Genomic DNA, 17,290 nt, shown 5'->3' on the forward strand with positions numbered 1-17,290 from the left:
GTTTAGTGCGGTGGCTAAACCTGCCTGCGGGGTAAGGGGGGTAGACTTAACAGGAGCGGAACTCACTGAAGGAAGAAAAGAGGTGATCTGTATGTAGATTTTAATTTCGCTATCTCTGGGACGCACACACTCTGCAAAGAGGGCTTCCAGCAGAGGAAAGGGAAGCAGAAGCACGCGTGGGGCGGGGTCGAGAGCTCTCTGTGACTGTTTCTCGTCTGAGGTGGTGGGGACCACTGTAAGACTCTTCTCCAGCGTGGGGGAGGGGGGGCAGGAAGCTTGGCCAACGAAAGGGACATTCTGGATTCGCTTCACTTCCTCTTTCCCAGTTTCCCCATAAGGAACCCGCTAAAGACTGGAACACAGCTTTGCTTGAAGTTGTGCAGCTTTGTTTCAGGCCCATCAAAAACTCATCGTCACCCACTGCGGTGCAAGATTGAAGAGAAGGACGTTTCTCAACGAACACAGGAGGAGGAGGAGGAGGACAGTGCAGCTTTGCTTCAGGCTCATGAGAAACTCATTGTCACCCACTGCGGTGCAAGATGGAAGAGAAGGACGTTTCTCAATGAACACAGGAGGAGGAGGATAGGGTTAGGAGGAGAACGGACGGAGGCAGCGGGGACAGCGGCTGAGCAGCAGACGCTCCTGCCGATGAGAACCGCCTGCCTTTCCGTAGGGGGACTGCTCTGCTCGATGGTGGCTGCGGGGGGGGGGGGGCGGCTGGCATCCCTGAGGGGGCAGGGCACATCCATGAGGGGGCGTGGCCCTTCTCAGCTCCCCCCCCACTGCCACAGAAAACGGCCATTTTAGACACCTAAAAACATTTTAAATAACCAGCAACCAAGGACCTATACACTTGCACAAGGTGCGCTAAGACGGAAGGAAACCAAATGCTTTGATGCCCGCCATCTGCCTTTTCTGCAAGGTTTCCTCCTCTGTGGGCAGAATCTTTGATAGTCCACTTAGAAAGTGGCATTCCAGGGGGGAGCGCGGCAAGACCATGTTTAGTAGCATCTCAGACAGGATAAAGTCTTTGGTTCGCTAAATCCAGGCAAACAGCACACCAAAGAACTCAACAGTCCTTCTGCCATCAATGCTGTCACACGTCAGCTTGGGTCAGGGAAATACTGGAATGAAGCAGCTTAGCCTAATAACAGTAGGATCAACTACCTGGGCCTTCTTCCTCTGGGGAAAGGACAGACATCTGGCTCAACAGAGCATGTTAAGCAGCCCCGTAGCTAGGGATTGTTTGGGGAGGGGGCCTTGGGGGGCCCACGAGTTAATTACATCAAAGGCTCCAGGGCAAGGGGGGGTCTGCTTGGCGCGCACCCACCCAGCCCCCACTAGAACCTTCCTCCAAGGCAACCCAGAATCTTAATGTTAATAGACTGTTAACAGCGCCGCACACTAAGTCTCCTCAGAGGTCTAGGAACGCTGCCTCGTTTAAAAAAAAGAGAGAGCAGGGATCAAACTTCCTCCCTCACAGAGCCAGTTTGGTGTAGTAGTTAAGTGTGCGGACTCTAATCTGGGAGAACCAGGTTTGATTCCCCACTCCTCCACTTGCACCTGCTGATGTGACCTTGGGCCAGTCACAAGCTCTGGCACAGCTGTCCTTGAAAAAGAGCCGTTTGTGTCAGAGCTCTCTCAGCCCCACCCACCTCACAGGGTGTCTGTTGTGGGGAGGGGAAGGGAGAGGAGTTTGTAAGCCGCTCTGAGACTCCAAGTGAAGGGCAGGGTATAAATCCAATCTCCTCCTCCTCCTCCTCCTCCACCTCCTCCTCCTCCTCTTCTTCTTCTTCTTCTTCTCACTCCTTCCCTGAGCTGGCGATCTCTTCTGAAGCCTGGCCCAGAAAATCCAGCAGGAGGAGCGAACTGCCGGTTGTTGCTGGGCCCTAAAGAGACTTGGCTCTTGATCTCAAAAAGGGAGATGCCGGCTGCGGTTCCAAAAGCTGCACTGGAAACATTTACACCAGCCAATCAGGGGGAGGGGGCCCAGGGGGGAGGGAAAGCTGAGGCTCAGGGAGTGGGGCCCATAGAAACCACTAGGGGGTCGGGCCCCGTGGGCCCCGTGGTAGCTACGGGCCTGATGTTAAGTGGGGTGGAATAAGCAGGCCACTCCTCCTCAGCCTAATGTAGGACCTCTTTCAGTAACCCCTTAGCTTGCAAGGATGTGCCAGTCAGCTGCCAAGAAAATTCCCAGCATCCCAAGGCTAGCCCAAATGCAACAGCTCCAAGCATTTTTCAGGGGTGGGGATCTGCTTTAAACCTGAGACTTTGCTAGAGACCCCAGTCCTGATTGGATGAACCCATTCCCTGCGGCATACAGGGTTATCTGCTCACTTGGGAAGAACCATAAAGAGGCTAATCAAACTAAACTGTAAACTGGGTGATTAAAATGCATTTAAAACTCACTGCAATACAGCCTAAACAAATTTAGCGGAAATTAAAAAGAAATTCCAAGTTTGCATATTTGAGGTTCAGGTTGCAAACTCTACAGTGGTTCTATGACTTCTGAAATACCCTTCTGGCTGGTAACAAACATAAGAGCCTACCTGTAGTTTTGAAGTTACTCCTAAGGTACACATTGTGTAGTTTGTCCACGTTCTGTTACTTTCTGGATGTATAAACCAGTGTCCATTTTGGTCACAGCTCTTAATGACTTTTTCTACAATTGGATAGAATTAAGGAGAAGGGAGGGAAAAGCAATAGTCAATACACATGTTTATCTTTAAGTAAAAGGCAAAAAGATTTATGCTACCTGAGATTACTGAGGAATAAATTAGGTTTCTGGGATTTGTCTCAACAATATCTACTGTCTATGAATATGGTACAGGCTAAGGCATTGGTCAGACAAAGAATTCTAGATGTGGAAAGGCAACATGACCTGACTAGAGTTAACAACAAGGTATTGGAGAGAAGTATTATGAATAAGGTCTCACTGATGCCTTATATAAACAAGCTTAGAAAACCCTGACCATAGGAGAGCTTTTACTTTACTACGTTATGAGGCCCTACCTTCTGCTGTTTTGGAAGGTAAATATAAGAGGATACCATATGGAAATGTTTATGCCCCTGTGGAGATGGGAGTGTTGAGTCGCTTGTGCATGTAGTCTTTGACTGTAAAATATATGAATATCTTAGGGAAATGTACATTAAACCTATCGTCGATAGCGGCCAGGCAAATCTAGAAGAGACTATCTCACAATAATGTTAGCCGATAGGAATAGGGAAATTACCCTTAAGGTGGCAAAATATGGATGGATGGCCATTAACAGGAGGAAGATCTGGCTAGATATGATTAATAATAAATAAATGATATCCAATAATAATTTGTATGGGGTATTTTATGTATGTATAATTGAATAGTATCGGTAGTTGTAATGGATATTTAGATTTTAATGGTTATCTATAGTTTTTATGGTATGTTGTACTCTTTCTTTTAAAATGTTTGCTATAGCTGGAAGCTAACACAATAAACATCTACAAATTCTGCAAAAAACAAGCAAACATGCAGTAACACGAAACAGAGTTTCGTACTTACTTCAACAGAAAAAGTGGAAAGTGAATGTGACGAGATTACTCAGCTCACTGACAGCTAAGTGCTATGTGCCAATGTCTGGTAGGGTTGAGCCTGTGGAGGGGGGAGGGTCTGATCAGGGTCTCATGCCATAGAGTCTCTGTTGTTTGGAGATCAGTTGTGATTCTGGGAGCTCTCCAGGCCCCACCTGGAAGCTGGCACCCCTAACACTTGGGAGAACCCATGGCTCAGTGGCAACCTGCCTTCCATGCGGAAGGCCCCAAGTTCCTTCCTGTTTGAGGATCCCAAGTAAACAGGAAGGATCCCACCCTGCTGGAGAGGTGCCGTCCCAAAGAGCAGACAAGAGTGGCCTAGAGGGGCCAATGGTCTGATTCAGGAGAAGGCATGCAGGAATGCACCAGTGCTGAAATGCTGGAATGCCCATTAAAATGGATCTTAAAAATCCCAAAACTGCCAGCTAGATTTCAATCAGCGCAACGGCTTACATCCAGCAGGTTTCCTAGAAAGACGGTTTACAAGAAATGCCCTGAGTGAATAAAACAACCTTTTTCGATACGTAAGAAAAAGCTGTTTCCTAGTACAACCCACCTATGTGGAGTTAGTGCAGAGTTCCAACCGAACATAGAGGTTCCAACGAAGGTTGCTGGCTTCCTGGTTGCAAATAGTGGTATGTGATGGAGCGTTAGGGAATCCCCCCCCCCCAAACAGCACGTGGAGCGACGTGCCTACTTCACCCAGAAGTAGGGCTGCCAATTCCCCCCGGGGGGCGGATTTCCCCCCGCTTTGGAGGCCCGATTTCCGCAATTCTTCATTTTAAAATCCAGAAACAGGTTTATTACCTCATCTGTTATTTGAGAACTAGGCCTTAGCATGACAAGAAGTGGTAGCATATATCTAGTCTTTAAGACCATGAGAATATTCATCCTGAAGAGCAGGGGTCATTTTGGGGGGGACGCGGGGGGACGCCATCCCCCCGGGTGAGGTGTGGGAGGGCGGGGCCTGGAGCTCCCTGCTGGTGCCCGCTGGAGGTCGCCGCCGGCTGTGGGGAGGACACACTTCCGGTGATGTCAGGGGGTGTGGCATATGCTAATGAGTTATGCTAATGAGTCCCCCTAGCTCTTTTTCTACGAAATGACCCCTGGATCACGGGATGGAAGTTGAAAGGAAGCAAACAACCGTGATGTATTGTGCCAAAAAAAAGAGAGGATTCTTCACAGACTTGTAATTTATTTTTCCAATATTCAGTTTACTGGAAGCAATTCAAACACCATCAACATAACGAACCATGCATATAACATCTCGTTTCGTGTATAACTTTATCAAAGTGGGTAGTGTTGAAATATTTATACAATTTTAAACAATTTGTCAAATACTCTAGTCATATCTCATAGTCACATTCATCAAATCTTTTATGTGAATGGAATACAACCCCCCCCCCTTTGCCACTATACCTGGGGGGAAAACCAACTCATCTTGCATTTGAGTAAATACTCTACTTGTATTTTGATTTCATTTCTGATCTAAAATTTCTTTTTATCTATTCAAATGAGTGATTTTTAGAACAATAGGAGGACACCAATATTTATGCCTCAGTTCCCTGAAAAGGTAGCCCACGTCGCCAATACACAAACCAATACACATTTACCTGATGGATCAAAGTCCTGGAAGTAATCGGGGCAGTTCTGCACCAGATCAACTCCTGCAGACGCACTGTCCCAACATAACCACCCATCCCATGTTCTGTTGCAGTGTGGACCTAGAAAAATAAGGAGAAATCAGGTTGTGAAAGCGTTTCAGCACAATTTAACCAAGGATCTGTAACTGAACATATCTTCTGAGGAGAAAAATCAAATCGACAAAAAGAAATCACGCCCAGTCTATTACAAAGTTCATCCATCTATAATCGCCATATATTAAAAAGCTGCTTCTGGGGGTTCTGTCACACTCCACAGCCATGTGCTTGGACATGGCCAGGAAACAGAACCCCAAAAAATGGGCTATCCAGATGAAAGTGTGTTGCTAACTAGACTGGGAGCTTGATTCTCAGTGGCTTCCAGATCAATGTGTCGAGATAAATGGGTTGTAGCCAGCTTTACACTGAGAATGAGAGGCCAAGGCTCAGTGGCAAAGCATTTACTCAGCATGAGAAGATCCCAGGCTCAGTCCCTGGCATCTCTAGCTAAAGACCCTCTCATATTGGAATTCTGGGAAAGGGCCTTTCTTTACCCAAGCCCCCCTAGAGAGTTGCTGCCAGTCTGAGCAGAAAATTCAAGAGGAAGAACAGCTCAGTTTTATACCCTTTGTTGTTGTTGTTGTTCAGTTGCACAGTCGAGTCCGACTCTTCGCGACCCCATGGACCAGCTCCCGCCAGGCCCTCCTGTCTTCCGCCGTCCTCTGAAGTTGGCTCAGTTTCATGTTCGTTGCATCTGTGACACTGTCTAACCATCTCATCCTTTGCCGCCCCCGTCTTCTTTGACCTTCAATCTTTCCCAGCATCAGGGTCTTCTCCAGTGAGTGCTCCCTTCTCATTTGGTGGCCAAAGTATTTGAGCTTCAGTTTCATTATCTGGCCTTCCAGGGAACAGTCAGGGTTGATTTCTTTTAGGATGGACTGATTTGATCTTCTTGCAGTCCAAGGGCCTCTCAAGAGTCTTCTCCAGCACCATAGTTCAAAAGAATCTATTCTTCGGCGCTCGGCCTTCCTTATAGTCCAAAGCGGCTTACAATCGCCTTCCCTTCCTCTCCTCACAACAGGCACCTTGTGAGGTAGGTGGGGCTGAGAGAGTCCCGAGAGAACTGTGACTGCACCAAGGTCACCCAGTAGGCTTCAGGTGGAGGAGGAGCGGGGAATCAAAACCGGTTCTCCAGATTAAAGCAAAATGTGGGTAGGGGCAGACCACCCTCGCAAGCAAGGCACTCAATAGTTCTGATGCACCACAGCGAGCTCTCCCCAACAGCTTAAAATCACCAGTTGCCGTGCTTGCAGCCCAAGCCAACATGTTGCATTGTGCGATCTGATAAATTGGACCCGTGAAAGCTCCTTCCACAATAAACTAGAATCATCTCCAGTAGCCGCAGGATTTTTGCATTTTTTGTCGCTACAGCCTAAGCAAAACTGCTTGTCAGGTAACAGATTATGTTTCCACAAAGAGTTCCCCTGTGGGCGAACAGATCTTAATTCACTTTAACCTGCTTTCTGCTTGCGTGATACCGTAAAAACAAAAGAAAAGGACCGAGAGCTTGTCGACTTTGCACGCTAATGTGTGCGCGCCAGTTGGTTTAAGCAATACGGAAGCAAGACACTTGGAACCGAGGAGGCTATGGGAGTATCTGTTTGTTTCTAAATTCTTGCGGTTGCTTCTGCTGCCCAGAACACACTCAAAGCAATATCTAACAAGATAAAGGAAAGGAAAGAAAACACTGGAAAAAAATAATCTTTAAAAGCAACCAAACATGCTAAATGCAGAAACCAGAAGCGATGCCTAATCCAATCCAGAAGCCATCCAGGGAAACAGAAGAACCTGCTGGTGGCTGCAGCCATGAAATTAAAAGACGCCTGGTCCTTGGGAGGAAAGCGATGGCAAACCTAGACAGCATAATAAAAAAAAGAGACATCACCCTGCCAACAAAAGTCCTTATGGTCAAAGCAATGGTATTCCCAGTAGTCATGTATGGCTGCGAGAGTTGGACCATAAGGAAGGTCAAGTGCCGAAGAACAGATGCTTTCAAATTATGGTGCTGGAGTCTTTCAATTATGGGACTCTTGAGAGTCCCTTGGACTGCAAGGAGATCAAATCAGTCAATCCTAAAAGGAATCAACCCTGACTGTTCCCTGGAAGGCCAGATACTGAAGCTGAAGCTCAAATACTTTGGCCACCCAATGAGAAGGGAGCACTCACTGGAGAAGACCCTGACGCTGGGAAAGACTGAAGGTCAAAGAAGACGGGGGCGGCAAAGGATGAGATGGTTAGACAGTGTCATCGATGCAACGAACATGAAATTGAGCAAATTCCGGAGGATGCCGGAAGACAGGAAGGCCTGGCGTGATCTGGTCCATGGGGTTGTGAAGGGTCGGACTCGACTGTGTGACTGAACAACAACAACAACAACAACAACAACAACAACTGTTGATGGCAGCAAGAAAACAAGAAAGACACCATCGTAAGGTAAAATTCCAAGGGACGTACGCTAAAACTGGAAAACAACTGTGCCTCACACTTATTGAATAGTTACTTGAACAGCTGACCCATCCAGCTTCTCCAGACTGGTCGTTCGCAGGGACTGTGAACTTCCTGGGCCCTTCCGCCACAGCTGGAGGTGTGCATGACAAACCACATCACATACAAGGAGGCTGACAGCATTGTGTAGATCCTCCCCACTATGCACAGCCACCGTTTCATCTCAAAGGCCCAAATGGGCAGATTTTCAGCTTCAGTACACACGAACCTGTACCCTGAAAGCTCAGGGTTTCGTACCATATACCGAAACTATGGTGGAAAGTGCTCTGAAGTCACAGCTGACTTACGGTGACCCCTCTAGAATCTTCAAGGCAAGAGACCTTCAGAGGTGGTTGACCATTGCCCGCCACTGCATAGCGACCCTTGTCTTCCTTGGTGGTCTCCCATCCAACCTCTAACCACAGCTGACCCTGCTTAGCTTCCAAGATCTGACTGGGTCGGAGTAGCCTGGGCCATCCAGGTCAGGGCGTGCCAAGACTATACACACATGCAAAATGCACGTGTTGGCCCTTTCAGACAACATGGGGATCACATGTATCAGGAGGACTGCAGGTAGTGGGTGCTCCTTATGCACACAGCTGTTGGGCTTCTGGCATGCGCGGTCACATCGCCTGAAAAGAGCCAGTCTCCGGCCCCTGCCACACGGGGGGAAAAAACACGGGCAAAGTGCGGCTTTTTAAAGCCGCACCAAAAGAGACACACGGCGGCGGGATCACATAGATCCCCTGAGCCGCCGCGCACTTCCTCCCCGGCACGATCAGATGCCGGGGGGAAGCCACTGACAGGGAAGTGAGGCAGCCGAACTGTGCATGTGTGAGCATGCGCAGTTCAGCCGGGAGCCGGGATTGCTACGAACAAAGAGCGCGCCGGCGATCCCACGGCCGAGCTTGATGCGGCGTCCCAGGTAAGTCCTCCTCTGGGGGTGGTTCTTTTTTACAGCGAGTTATTGGCCTGAAGGGACGGATCGGGGACGGGTGCAAGCCAATTCCCAGATGTTGCGGTGTGCTTGCGCCCGTTTGCTGCGCCCCCGATCCGTCCCTCTCCCGGGCCAAACTCTCCCGTGTGACCGGGGCCTCCATTTCTAGTTGTAGCATCACAGAAATGCCACTGAACTCAAACTTCGTTCTCACATCTGTTTGTTAACTCTTGTATTTGTATGCTAATTTATTTATTTATTTATTTATTAGATTTTTATCCCGCCCTCCCGCCGAAGCGGCTCAGGGCGGCTTACAACCATTAAAACCAGTAAAATTAATACAATACATCTAAAACAATCTATAGCAAAAACAATAAAATTACAAATTTACAACTACAATTTACAATTTACACATGGCGGCGAGCCATATAAAGTGCTATAATGATTGGTCTGGGCTATTGAACGCTTGGCGGAACAGCTCCGTCTTTACCGCTCTGCGGAATTGGTGGAGATCCCGCAGAGCGCGAATTTCGTGTGGGAGCTGGTCCCACCATATTGGTGCAGCCAAGGAGAACGCCCTAGTTCTTGTAGCTGTTAACTTGCCGTTCACAAATCTTAGCAACCACCTCTATCCAATCTCAGCTATAACAAGCCCAGTTACTTATGCCTCTTGACTCTAACTAGCACTTCCTGGCAACTAACCCCTCCATTTGTAATGGCTGAGGAAGTTCTGTTCCACTGAACCTCGAATAAAACTTTGTTGGTCTTAAAGGTGCCACTGGACTCTAACTTTGTTCTAAAAATCTCAAAAATGAGCTTCCTTTACCTTCAATTGTGTTAGCTGGAGCCTGCATGATTTTCTGGTAGCATTCGTACTGCGCTGTCATAATTTTATTATTCGTTACACCCAGTGTATGGAGATTATGTTCTGTCCCATCAGTGCTGATTTCATTCGTGAAATTCATGTGTCCCGCTTCTGGGACTGCTGTGACGGAAACCTGAGGAGAAAACGGAGATATGCTGCGGATTGACACAACTGGTGGCAAAGGGGCCCCATGTTTAGTCACCAGTTAGATTAACTGGTTTTGAGAGATGATAACAAGGTGTTGCCCCTGCCCTTCTTATTTGGACGGCAGAGTATTGTTTCAAGTGAATTATTTTTACAAACTTGCCTCTCACAGGCAATATTCCCTCTAAGCCGTGGAGTCTTGTGAGCAAGAAGACTACTTTGTGAGCTACTGGCCTTAAAGTTGTGATCGAGCAATTTGGCTACTGCATAAATGAGTTTGCTCTGGAGCCATCCTTCCTGAGCTAAGACAAAAATGTGTGAGCCGGAGGCTAAACAACTGTGAGCTAGCTCACACTAACTCATCTTAGAGGGAACACTGCTCACCGGTATCATCTTAGAAGAAGAAACCACCCTACCTCTGTCTTTCCTACCGGGGAGGAAGGCCTTGTCAAACCCGGACACGGCACCTGCCCAGGCCTGAATCACCTGAAAACACAGCTGAGTTTGAGTTAAATCCTCCAAAACAATTGTTTGCATTCAGCGCACATTTAGGCAGATTTATTCCATGAAATCGAATCCCACAACTAAAAGATCTTCCATCCGGTAACAGTTTTAGCTTCTCAGGAAAAAATAATTTGGTCTGATGAGTTTAAAACCAGTTTATGGATTCAACCTGAAATTTGCTTTGTTTTGGAAAAGAAAAACAACATTACCGACATGAGCCTGTTTGTAATTAGTGCAAACAATCTAATTGTATGATTTGCTAACTTTTGTATCACGAAAACAGCCTAAATAAAATTCAGGTGGGTGGCTGTGTTGGTCTGAAGCAGCCCAAATAAAGTGTGTGTGTGTGTGTGTGTGTGTGTGTGTATGTGTGATGGGGTAGGACCACGATGGCAAACAATAATAAAATAATAAACAATAAAATAAAACAAGAAAAGCTGAGTTTCAGCACAATCCTAAGCAAGTTTACTCAGAAGTAAGTTTCATTATGCTCAATAGGGCTTACTTCCTAGTAAGGTGCTTAACAGTGCAGCTACTCTTTCCATAAGGGTAGCAAAGAAATAATTGTTTTGAAAGAAAATGGGATGGATTTAGATACACACAAGGTTTCCCTAGGATAACTGGCTTCTGCCATCACCAAATAGTTATGAACAGTCATCCAGAAGAAAACAGTAAATAATTAAGGGGAAAATAAAAGAATGGGGGGGGGGGGAGCAGAGAGATCAGGGTCTCTGTCACAGGAAATTTGCTTCTGAGTAGACCTATATCAGGATTTTGCTCTTGGGGAACCGGCGTTACCAGATTTTTAAGGGAAATACAGTGCTATATTAAATGGGCATCATTTGGGGACCCCTATGGTACGAAGTAATTATTTCTAAGGGGCAAAAAGAGCTAATTAAAGCTGTTAGTGTAGTGGAAGAAGAGACGCTAGAGTAGGGAAGAAGGTGTGTTGTAGGCTTCAACCACAATGCTATTTTCTAACCCAAAATTAACCCCCCAGCTTTATTTAGGGGGGAAATACCAGTGGAGAACTGTTAATGGAGAGTGTGTAGGCTGAGACTTCTGAGGAATGGACAACATGAAAAGTGTTATCATGGTTCTCGGACATATGAAAAGACTGGAAATATCTGTTTTCAGCTAACAGTGTTAATAATTTAATTACGCTATTTATACCCCGCCTTTCTCACTGACACGCATGGTGGGTTACACAGTGCAATTCAAATGCAATCAACATCAATAAATCAACCGGCATTGTTCTGAAACACTTTGTTACAGTACAGCCCCTAATTACCTGTGTAAAAAAGCCCTCCAGTTTTGCAGTTTGCAGGAAGCCAGGAGGGTGGGAACCTTCCTAACCTCATCAGGCAGGCCATTCCACAAGTCGGGGGCCGCAACAGAATGCACGCATATGGGCAGTAGTTGATTTTGCCCATTTTGCAGGGTGGCACCTACTGGAGGCCTCGCTTCAATGAGCAAAGCTGTTGTGGTGGAGCAGAGGGAAGAGGCAGTCTGCAGATACTAGGGACAAAAGCCGTCTTTGTTTGTGACAGCCTGTACCTAGAATTGAGCTCGGTAGCTGATGGGCAACCAGGGGAGTGCCTACAGAATGGGAAGAATACGCACACTCTGATTAGCTCCTAATAATAACCAAGCTGTAGTTTTCCGCACCGACTGGAGTCTTCAAGTTGACTTCAAGGGGAGAGCTATGCAGATTGCATTACAGTAGTCTAGTCTTGCTGTTAGCACAGCATGAACCCAAGCGGCCAGATCAGCCATGTCAAGGCAGGGGGGCCATCATCTCGACTAGACTGATTTGGGAGAAGGGGTTTTTTTTTAAGCTGCATTAACTTTTCCCCTTCACCAGAAGTGCCGGATCCAGTATAACCACTAGGCTCTTAAAGGAGACAGCAAGCCTTGCTGAAAGTGGGAAGAACAACGTCCTTCAAGATCTCCACCTTTCCAGCCAACGTCATTTCCGTCTTGTCTGGGTTGTTTCAGTTTGTTCACTTTCAGCCACTGAACCACAGCAGTCAGGCAGGGGTTCAAGACCTCGACCACATCTTCAGGGGAGTTGGACAGTGATAGAGAGCTGGGAAATATCAGCGTATTGATGACATCCAGTTCCAAAGCTATGAATCCTTTCTCCTAAAAGCTTTAGGTCAAATAACATGGGAGGATAAGATTGCACCCTGTGGAACTCAACCAGACTGTTCCCACACCGAAGACAGCTGATCTCCAACATAAATAAATAAATAAATAACAGGAAACACCTAAAAAGAAAATCCCAATATATATCACAACATTGTAAAGTATGGCAAACCTTTTCAAATGGCTTTTCATATCAACAGTCATGAAGTTATACCAGAATTTCCAGACAAGAAACTCACCGGAGTAACAGCTAAAAGAAGCAGCAGCCATGTGATCCAGTTGGTCTCCATCACTAAATCTCTGCGATATAGTTTTACGCCACGGTGGAGCTGAAATTGAAAAAAACCCAAACTATTAATACTCATTGTACAATCCAGTCTTTTACAGCTTTGCGGAGACAGACTAATATGTCTACCTGCTAGAAAGAGAAAAACTAGTAATTAAGTGAGAGAACTAAAGCTATGGGCTTCTCACCACTCATTTCTGTCTTGCTTTATATTTTTATATCTCTCTTACTGATTGCTCATAGCACCAATATCCCACATTTAGAAAATTATGGTCTCACATTTACATTCCTATTTTTTTGACAGCAATGCTGATTTCTATGAACTTAGGCAGATCATGAGAGGTAGGGCAGGAAGGGTTGCATTGGTACTTAGTTCTCATGGCCCTTTCTTACAAGCTCAGGGAAATGCTGATTGCCACTTTGGGGTCCGGAAGCAATTTTCTCTAGGCCAGTACTCATGAATTGGGTCAAAACTGAACCTGTTGCAGAAAGCGGACCTCAGAATCAGTTAACGGCAGCCCTTCTCTGACACTGCTGTTGCAATTCTTTTGGGTTGACAATGGCACATTTCACTTTGCTTAAAGAAATCACCCGAGAGGATTGCAAGCTGTGAGCAACTTGTGGGGGTATCCCTAACCAAGTTAACTACATTTCACATCCACACCACCATATCGATGAGGACAACATTTCATGTCGATGTATTAAATCCACAACAAGCATTCAAGTCATCAAGGTGACAATATGGTTGGAATTCCCAGCAATTATGTGAGGTGAGGTTCTGTGAACACACCCAGAATCAAAAAATTAAGAGGCATGAGAGCCAGAAGAAAAATAAAAAATGGATCACTTTGTGAGATGATTGTCTTCCACAGTGGTGACTGATGAGTAAAACTGTGGAGAATATTCTTAAAAGCAGCTCATTTGATGCAGCCAAATGTCTTCCTGACAAAATTATTTCTGAGTCACCAGAGACAAGAGAACTGAAAGACAATGTGGACAAACAAGGGCCAAGGAGAAGGAAAAAAGCACTGAGAATAACAGGGAAAAAATGTAAACGTACTTGCCAACAGTGGCAGAAAAAAGACACATAAATTTTGACATTAATGAAAACTAACTGTGAAACCAAGTAGTTTCAGCCCATCTGTTCCAATGTGCACATTTTCTTTCCCTGGACCTGGCCACTTGCCTACCTCCCACCCCAATATGTAAGGAACAAGAAAGCTGCCCAGTTGGAACCACTCAACCAAAATAATAATAATAATTTATTTCCTCCTGATCTCCACAAAAGCATTAGAACTTGAGAAAAGTGCTCCTCTTTTTCTGACCTGACTCCAGCCATCTCTCTGGGAAGCATTTTGAACTGAGTCCAGGAATATTTGGGGCCCATATTACATGTCTGTCTGTCTGTCTGTCTGTCTGTCTGTCTGTCTGTCTCTCTCTGCTTTTCTGCTTATTCAGCTTAGTAGCTTTGGTCCACATGAAAGAGAAGTTGATCGTCAGCTCCGCCATTTTGATTTTGCCCGATTGTTCCATGAATCAGCTGCCTTGCTATAGCGGGTCAAGGGTTTTAACCTCATTACAACATTTCGGTATTATGGAAAGCTAAGTACTTGACAAGTACAGTACTTGAGATTCAAACGGCTTTTCCCCCATGGGATCCACCCCCCTCCCCCCATCTTCAAACCAGTCACGTCCTCCGAAAGAGAGGCTGATGACAGTAAACAAACAACTGGCTCCATGGATACTACTTCTGACAAACAGAACTCTTTAAACATACAGGCATCATAAAACACACTAGGGTTAGAATATGATGTACATAGATATTGAAGCTTCTACTATGTCAAAACATAAAAAATTCTTTGTTCAAAAATGGTTACCTTTTACGAAAAAGTTTATTAACCCTTTACGAGGAACAGATGGTAAAAATGCAGATGTTACACAAATTAAAGAAGCATATATGTTAATTATTCATTAATACTGCTGTTTACTTTTTTATAACGTTGTATTTGTGTATTTTATAAATAAATACACACATACAACGTGTATTTTATAACGTTGTATGTGTGTATTTATTTATAATAAAGACCTGAACTTTATTATAGAGTTATACCATGCTTGTTTGTACTTGCTACTGTTATTGTTATTTTTATTTGAAATAAAATGTACAATAATAAAAAAAGAATATGATGTACACAGTCCGCTTGTACACGTTTACTCCAAAAGTAAGTTCCATGGATCTTAATAGGTCTTATCCCGAGAAGGCTGTAACCTTACTCTAGTTTTACTCTTATTGCATTAAGACAATGCTTCCCTTCCAGAGTGCAGCCACTCGTACAACAGATGGAAGAGGTCAACCATGAGGGAAGGGGATGTACACTACCGAAGCATCACTGGGACAGCTTGAACACATGTTTGTATTCCTCCTTTCCTATGCACATCAGAACCTTCCCGCCAGGCCCAACAGATGTTCCTGCTTTCACTCTTCCCCTTTCCTTTCCTCCCAAGAGAAACTGCCATCCTGATGGAATGCCAAAAATTTACCGTGCAATGCTCGAACAAAAGGCAAGGTGTTCAAGATGTGACATTTGCCTACAGCTAGAACAAAAGCAGAAGTTCATTGTCTTTTAATGTGAGGACACTGTTTTCTAGAACAACAACAAATAAGAACACATTCTAATGCTGGTGTTTTGGAACATCTGCCTGCAGCCTCTCCCATTTTGTCAGTTAATGTTGACTGCACCATGAGAGGTGTATAATTGATTCTATAATGTTTTTCTTTAAATAACATTTACTTTCTGCCACTGGAAATAAGGAGGAGTGTTCAGTGCCAACATGACTATGTAGTCTAACCAAACTCCCAAAGCTAGGGATGCCAGCCTCCAGGTGGAACCTGGGGAATCCCTCGGAATTACACCTCATCTCCAGACTAAAGAGTGTTAAGGGACCCCCCAACCCAGGATCCCTTGAAAGGGAGCGGGTCAAGCAAGACCAAACCCCCTCCCCCCAAAGGCTGAAGTGTGAGTCCTCAAACCCCAGGGTAGCATTGCCACCAGTCGAAGAAGAAGAAGAAGAAGACGAGGAGGAGGAGGAGGAGGAGGAGGAGGAGATTGGAGAAGAGGAAGAGGAAGAAGAGGAGGAGGAGGAGGAGGAGGAGGAGATTGGATTTATACCACGCCCTTCACTACCCAAAGGAGTCTCAGAGCGGCTTACAAACTCCTTTCCCTTCCCCTCCCCTCCCCACAACAGACAACCCTGTAAGATAGGTGGGGCTGATAGAGCTCTGACAGAAACTGCTCTTTTTCAAGAATAGCTATGCCAGAACTATGGCTTGCCCAAGATCATCCAGCAGGTACAAGTGGAGAAGTGGGGAATTAAACCTGGTTCTTCCAGATTAGAGTCCGCGCACTTAACCACTACACCAAACTGGCACTACACCAAACTAACCAGCTAGAGGCCAAGGGACAAAATCTCAGGCTCTCCTGGAACTAAAACTCAAGAAAGTCACCTTTGCAATGTAGGATACTTACAAGGTGAGTTTCACAAAACAATGAATCTGGTAGGTGTAGCCAGGGCATTTTTTGTAGAAAAAGCCCAGCAGGGACTCATTAGCATAATAGACCACACCCAACAGCAGAAACTCATTAGCATATTAGACCACACCCCTGACAGCACATCTCATTAGCATATTGGGCCACACCCCATGCCTTCCCTTGGCTTGCCCGGGCACCCCACCGCTGTTGGGGTGCCCAGGCACCCCACAGCTGTGGGGAGCCTGGGCAAGCTGGCCCTTGGACAGGCTGGGGAAGACATGGGAAGGCATTTAAATGCCTCCCTGATCCTTCCAGGGGCCCCCCTGGCCCGCCCACCTCGGAGTCGCTGGGGGGTTTTTGCTCTCCAGGCCTTCCCTCTGTAGCCACGCACGCAGAGGTTTTGGCTGTAGTGGGTTTTGCCAACTCTGAAGCCAGCTGGAACTCCGTTCCTGTGCGTTCCTGCCCCAAAATAGCCTTGGGTGTAGCCAATGAGGGCTAAAGTACTGGATTCACTAACTCCACGAAATATAAGTAAAGTGATTTATTTCAAAATTTCACAGAAATGATCAATAAAAGAGGAGTGAACAGTGAGGATAAAAACAACAAAGCTAAAAGTCTAATGAAGCACATTTACATGCACTGGTTCAAGATCCAAATGTTACCAAAAGAAGACTTGAGTCCAATAAGGTCCCAAACTCCAAAGTCCAGGACAAGGTTTCTGGTCAGGAAGACACACCCAAAACAAGAAGTGTCCCAAGGTCAGATGTAAACCAAAGGGTAAAACTAGAATGATTTTTTTTTCCTTTATGCCCAAAGCTAGAGATGGAAAGACCCAGGAAAAAATGAGACAGGGACACCACCCCCACTTCCCCCCCCCAAAGCTACCAAAGCCCCCCCCCCCCGAAAATGACAATGACAAAAAATATGTTTATGATAAGGCGTTCATTATATTTAAACCTTCAATAGTATTTCTAAAAACTATTTAACATTAAGACTTTTATGTAAGCTTATGTAAAGTATCAAATCATTGCAATTTCTGTACACTAAGGCAAAGCAAATGCTGGAATACAGTTCAAATACTGCAAAAATACTGAGGATCCAATTCTCACATGCAAGAGAAAGATG

At 45.7% G+C, this 17,290-nt stretch overlaps 1 protein-coding gene across 1 annotated transcript in view; it reads right to left on the bottom strand.

Annotated features, from left to right (window-relative positions):
- Positions 1-17,290, bottom strand: part of CALCRL (calcitonin receptor like receptor) — a 125,749-nt gene that overhangs the window by 32,109 nt on the left and 76,350 nt on the right. Inside the window, exons 2-5 of the mRNA XM_015405935.1 lie at positions 12,589-12,678; positions 9,515-9,686; positions 5,181-5,291; positions 2,550-2,662 (exon numbers count right to left, since the gene is read on the bottom strand). Coding sequence (XP_015261421.1) covers positions 2,550-2,662; positions 5,181-5,291; positions 9,515-9,686; positions 12,589-12,639 — 447 coding nt within the window. The 5' untranslated portion in view covers positions 12,640-12,678. The remainder of the gene's footprint in view (positions 1-2,549; positions 2,663-5,180; positions 5,292-9,514; positions 9,687-12,588; positions 12,679-17,290) is intronic.

This window comes from Gekko japonicus, unplaced genomic scaffold, assembly GCF_001447785.1.
Source record: "Gekko japonicus isolate JY-2015 unplaced genomic scaffold, Gekko_japonicus_V1.1 scaffold317, whole genome shotgun sequence".
Lineage (NCBI taxonomy): Eukaryota > Metazoa > Chordata > Lepidosauria > Squamata > Gekkonidae > Gekko > Gekko japonicus.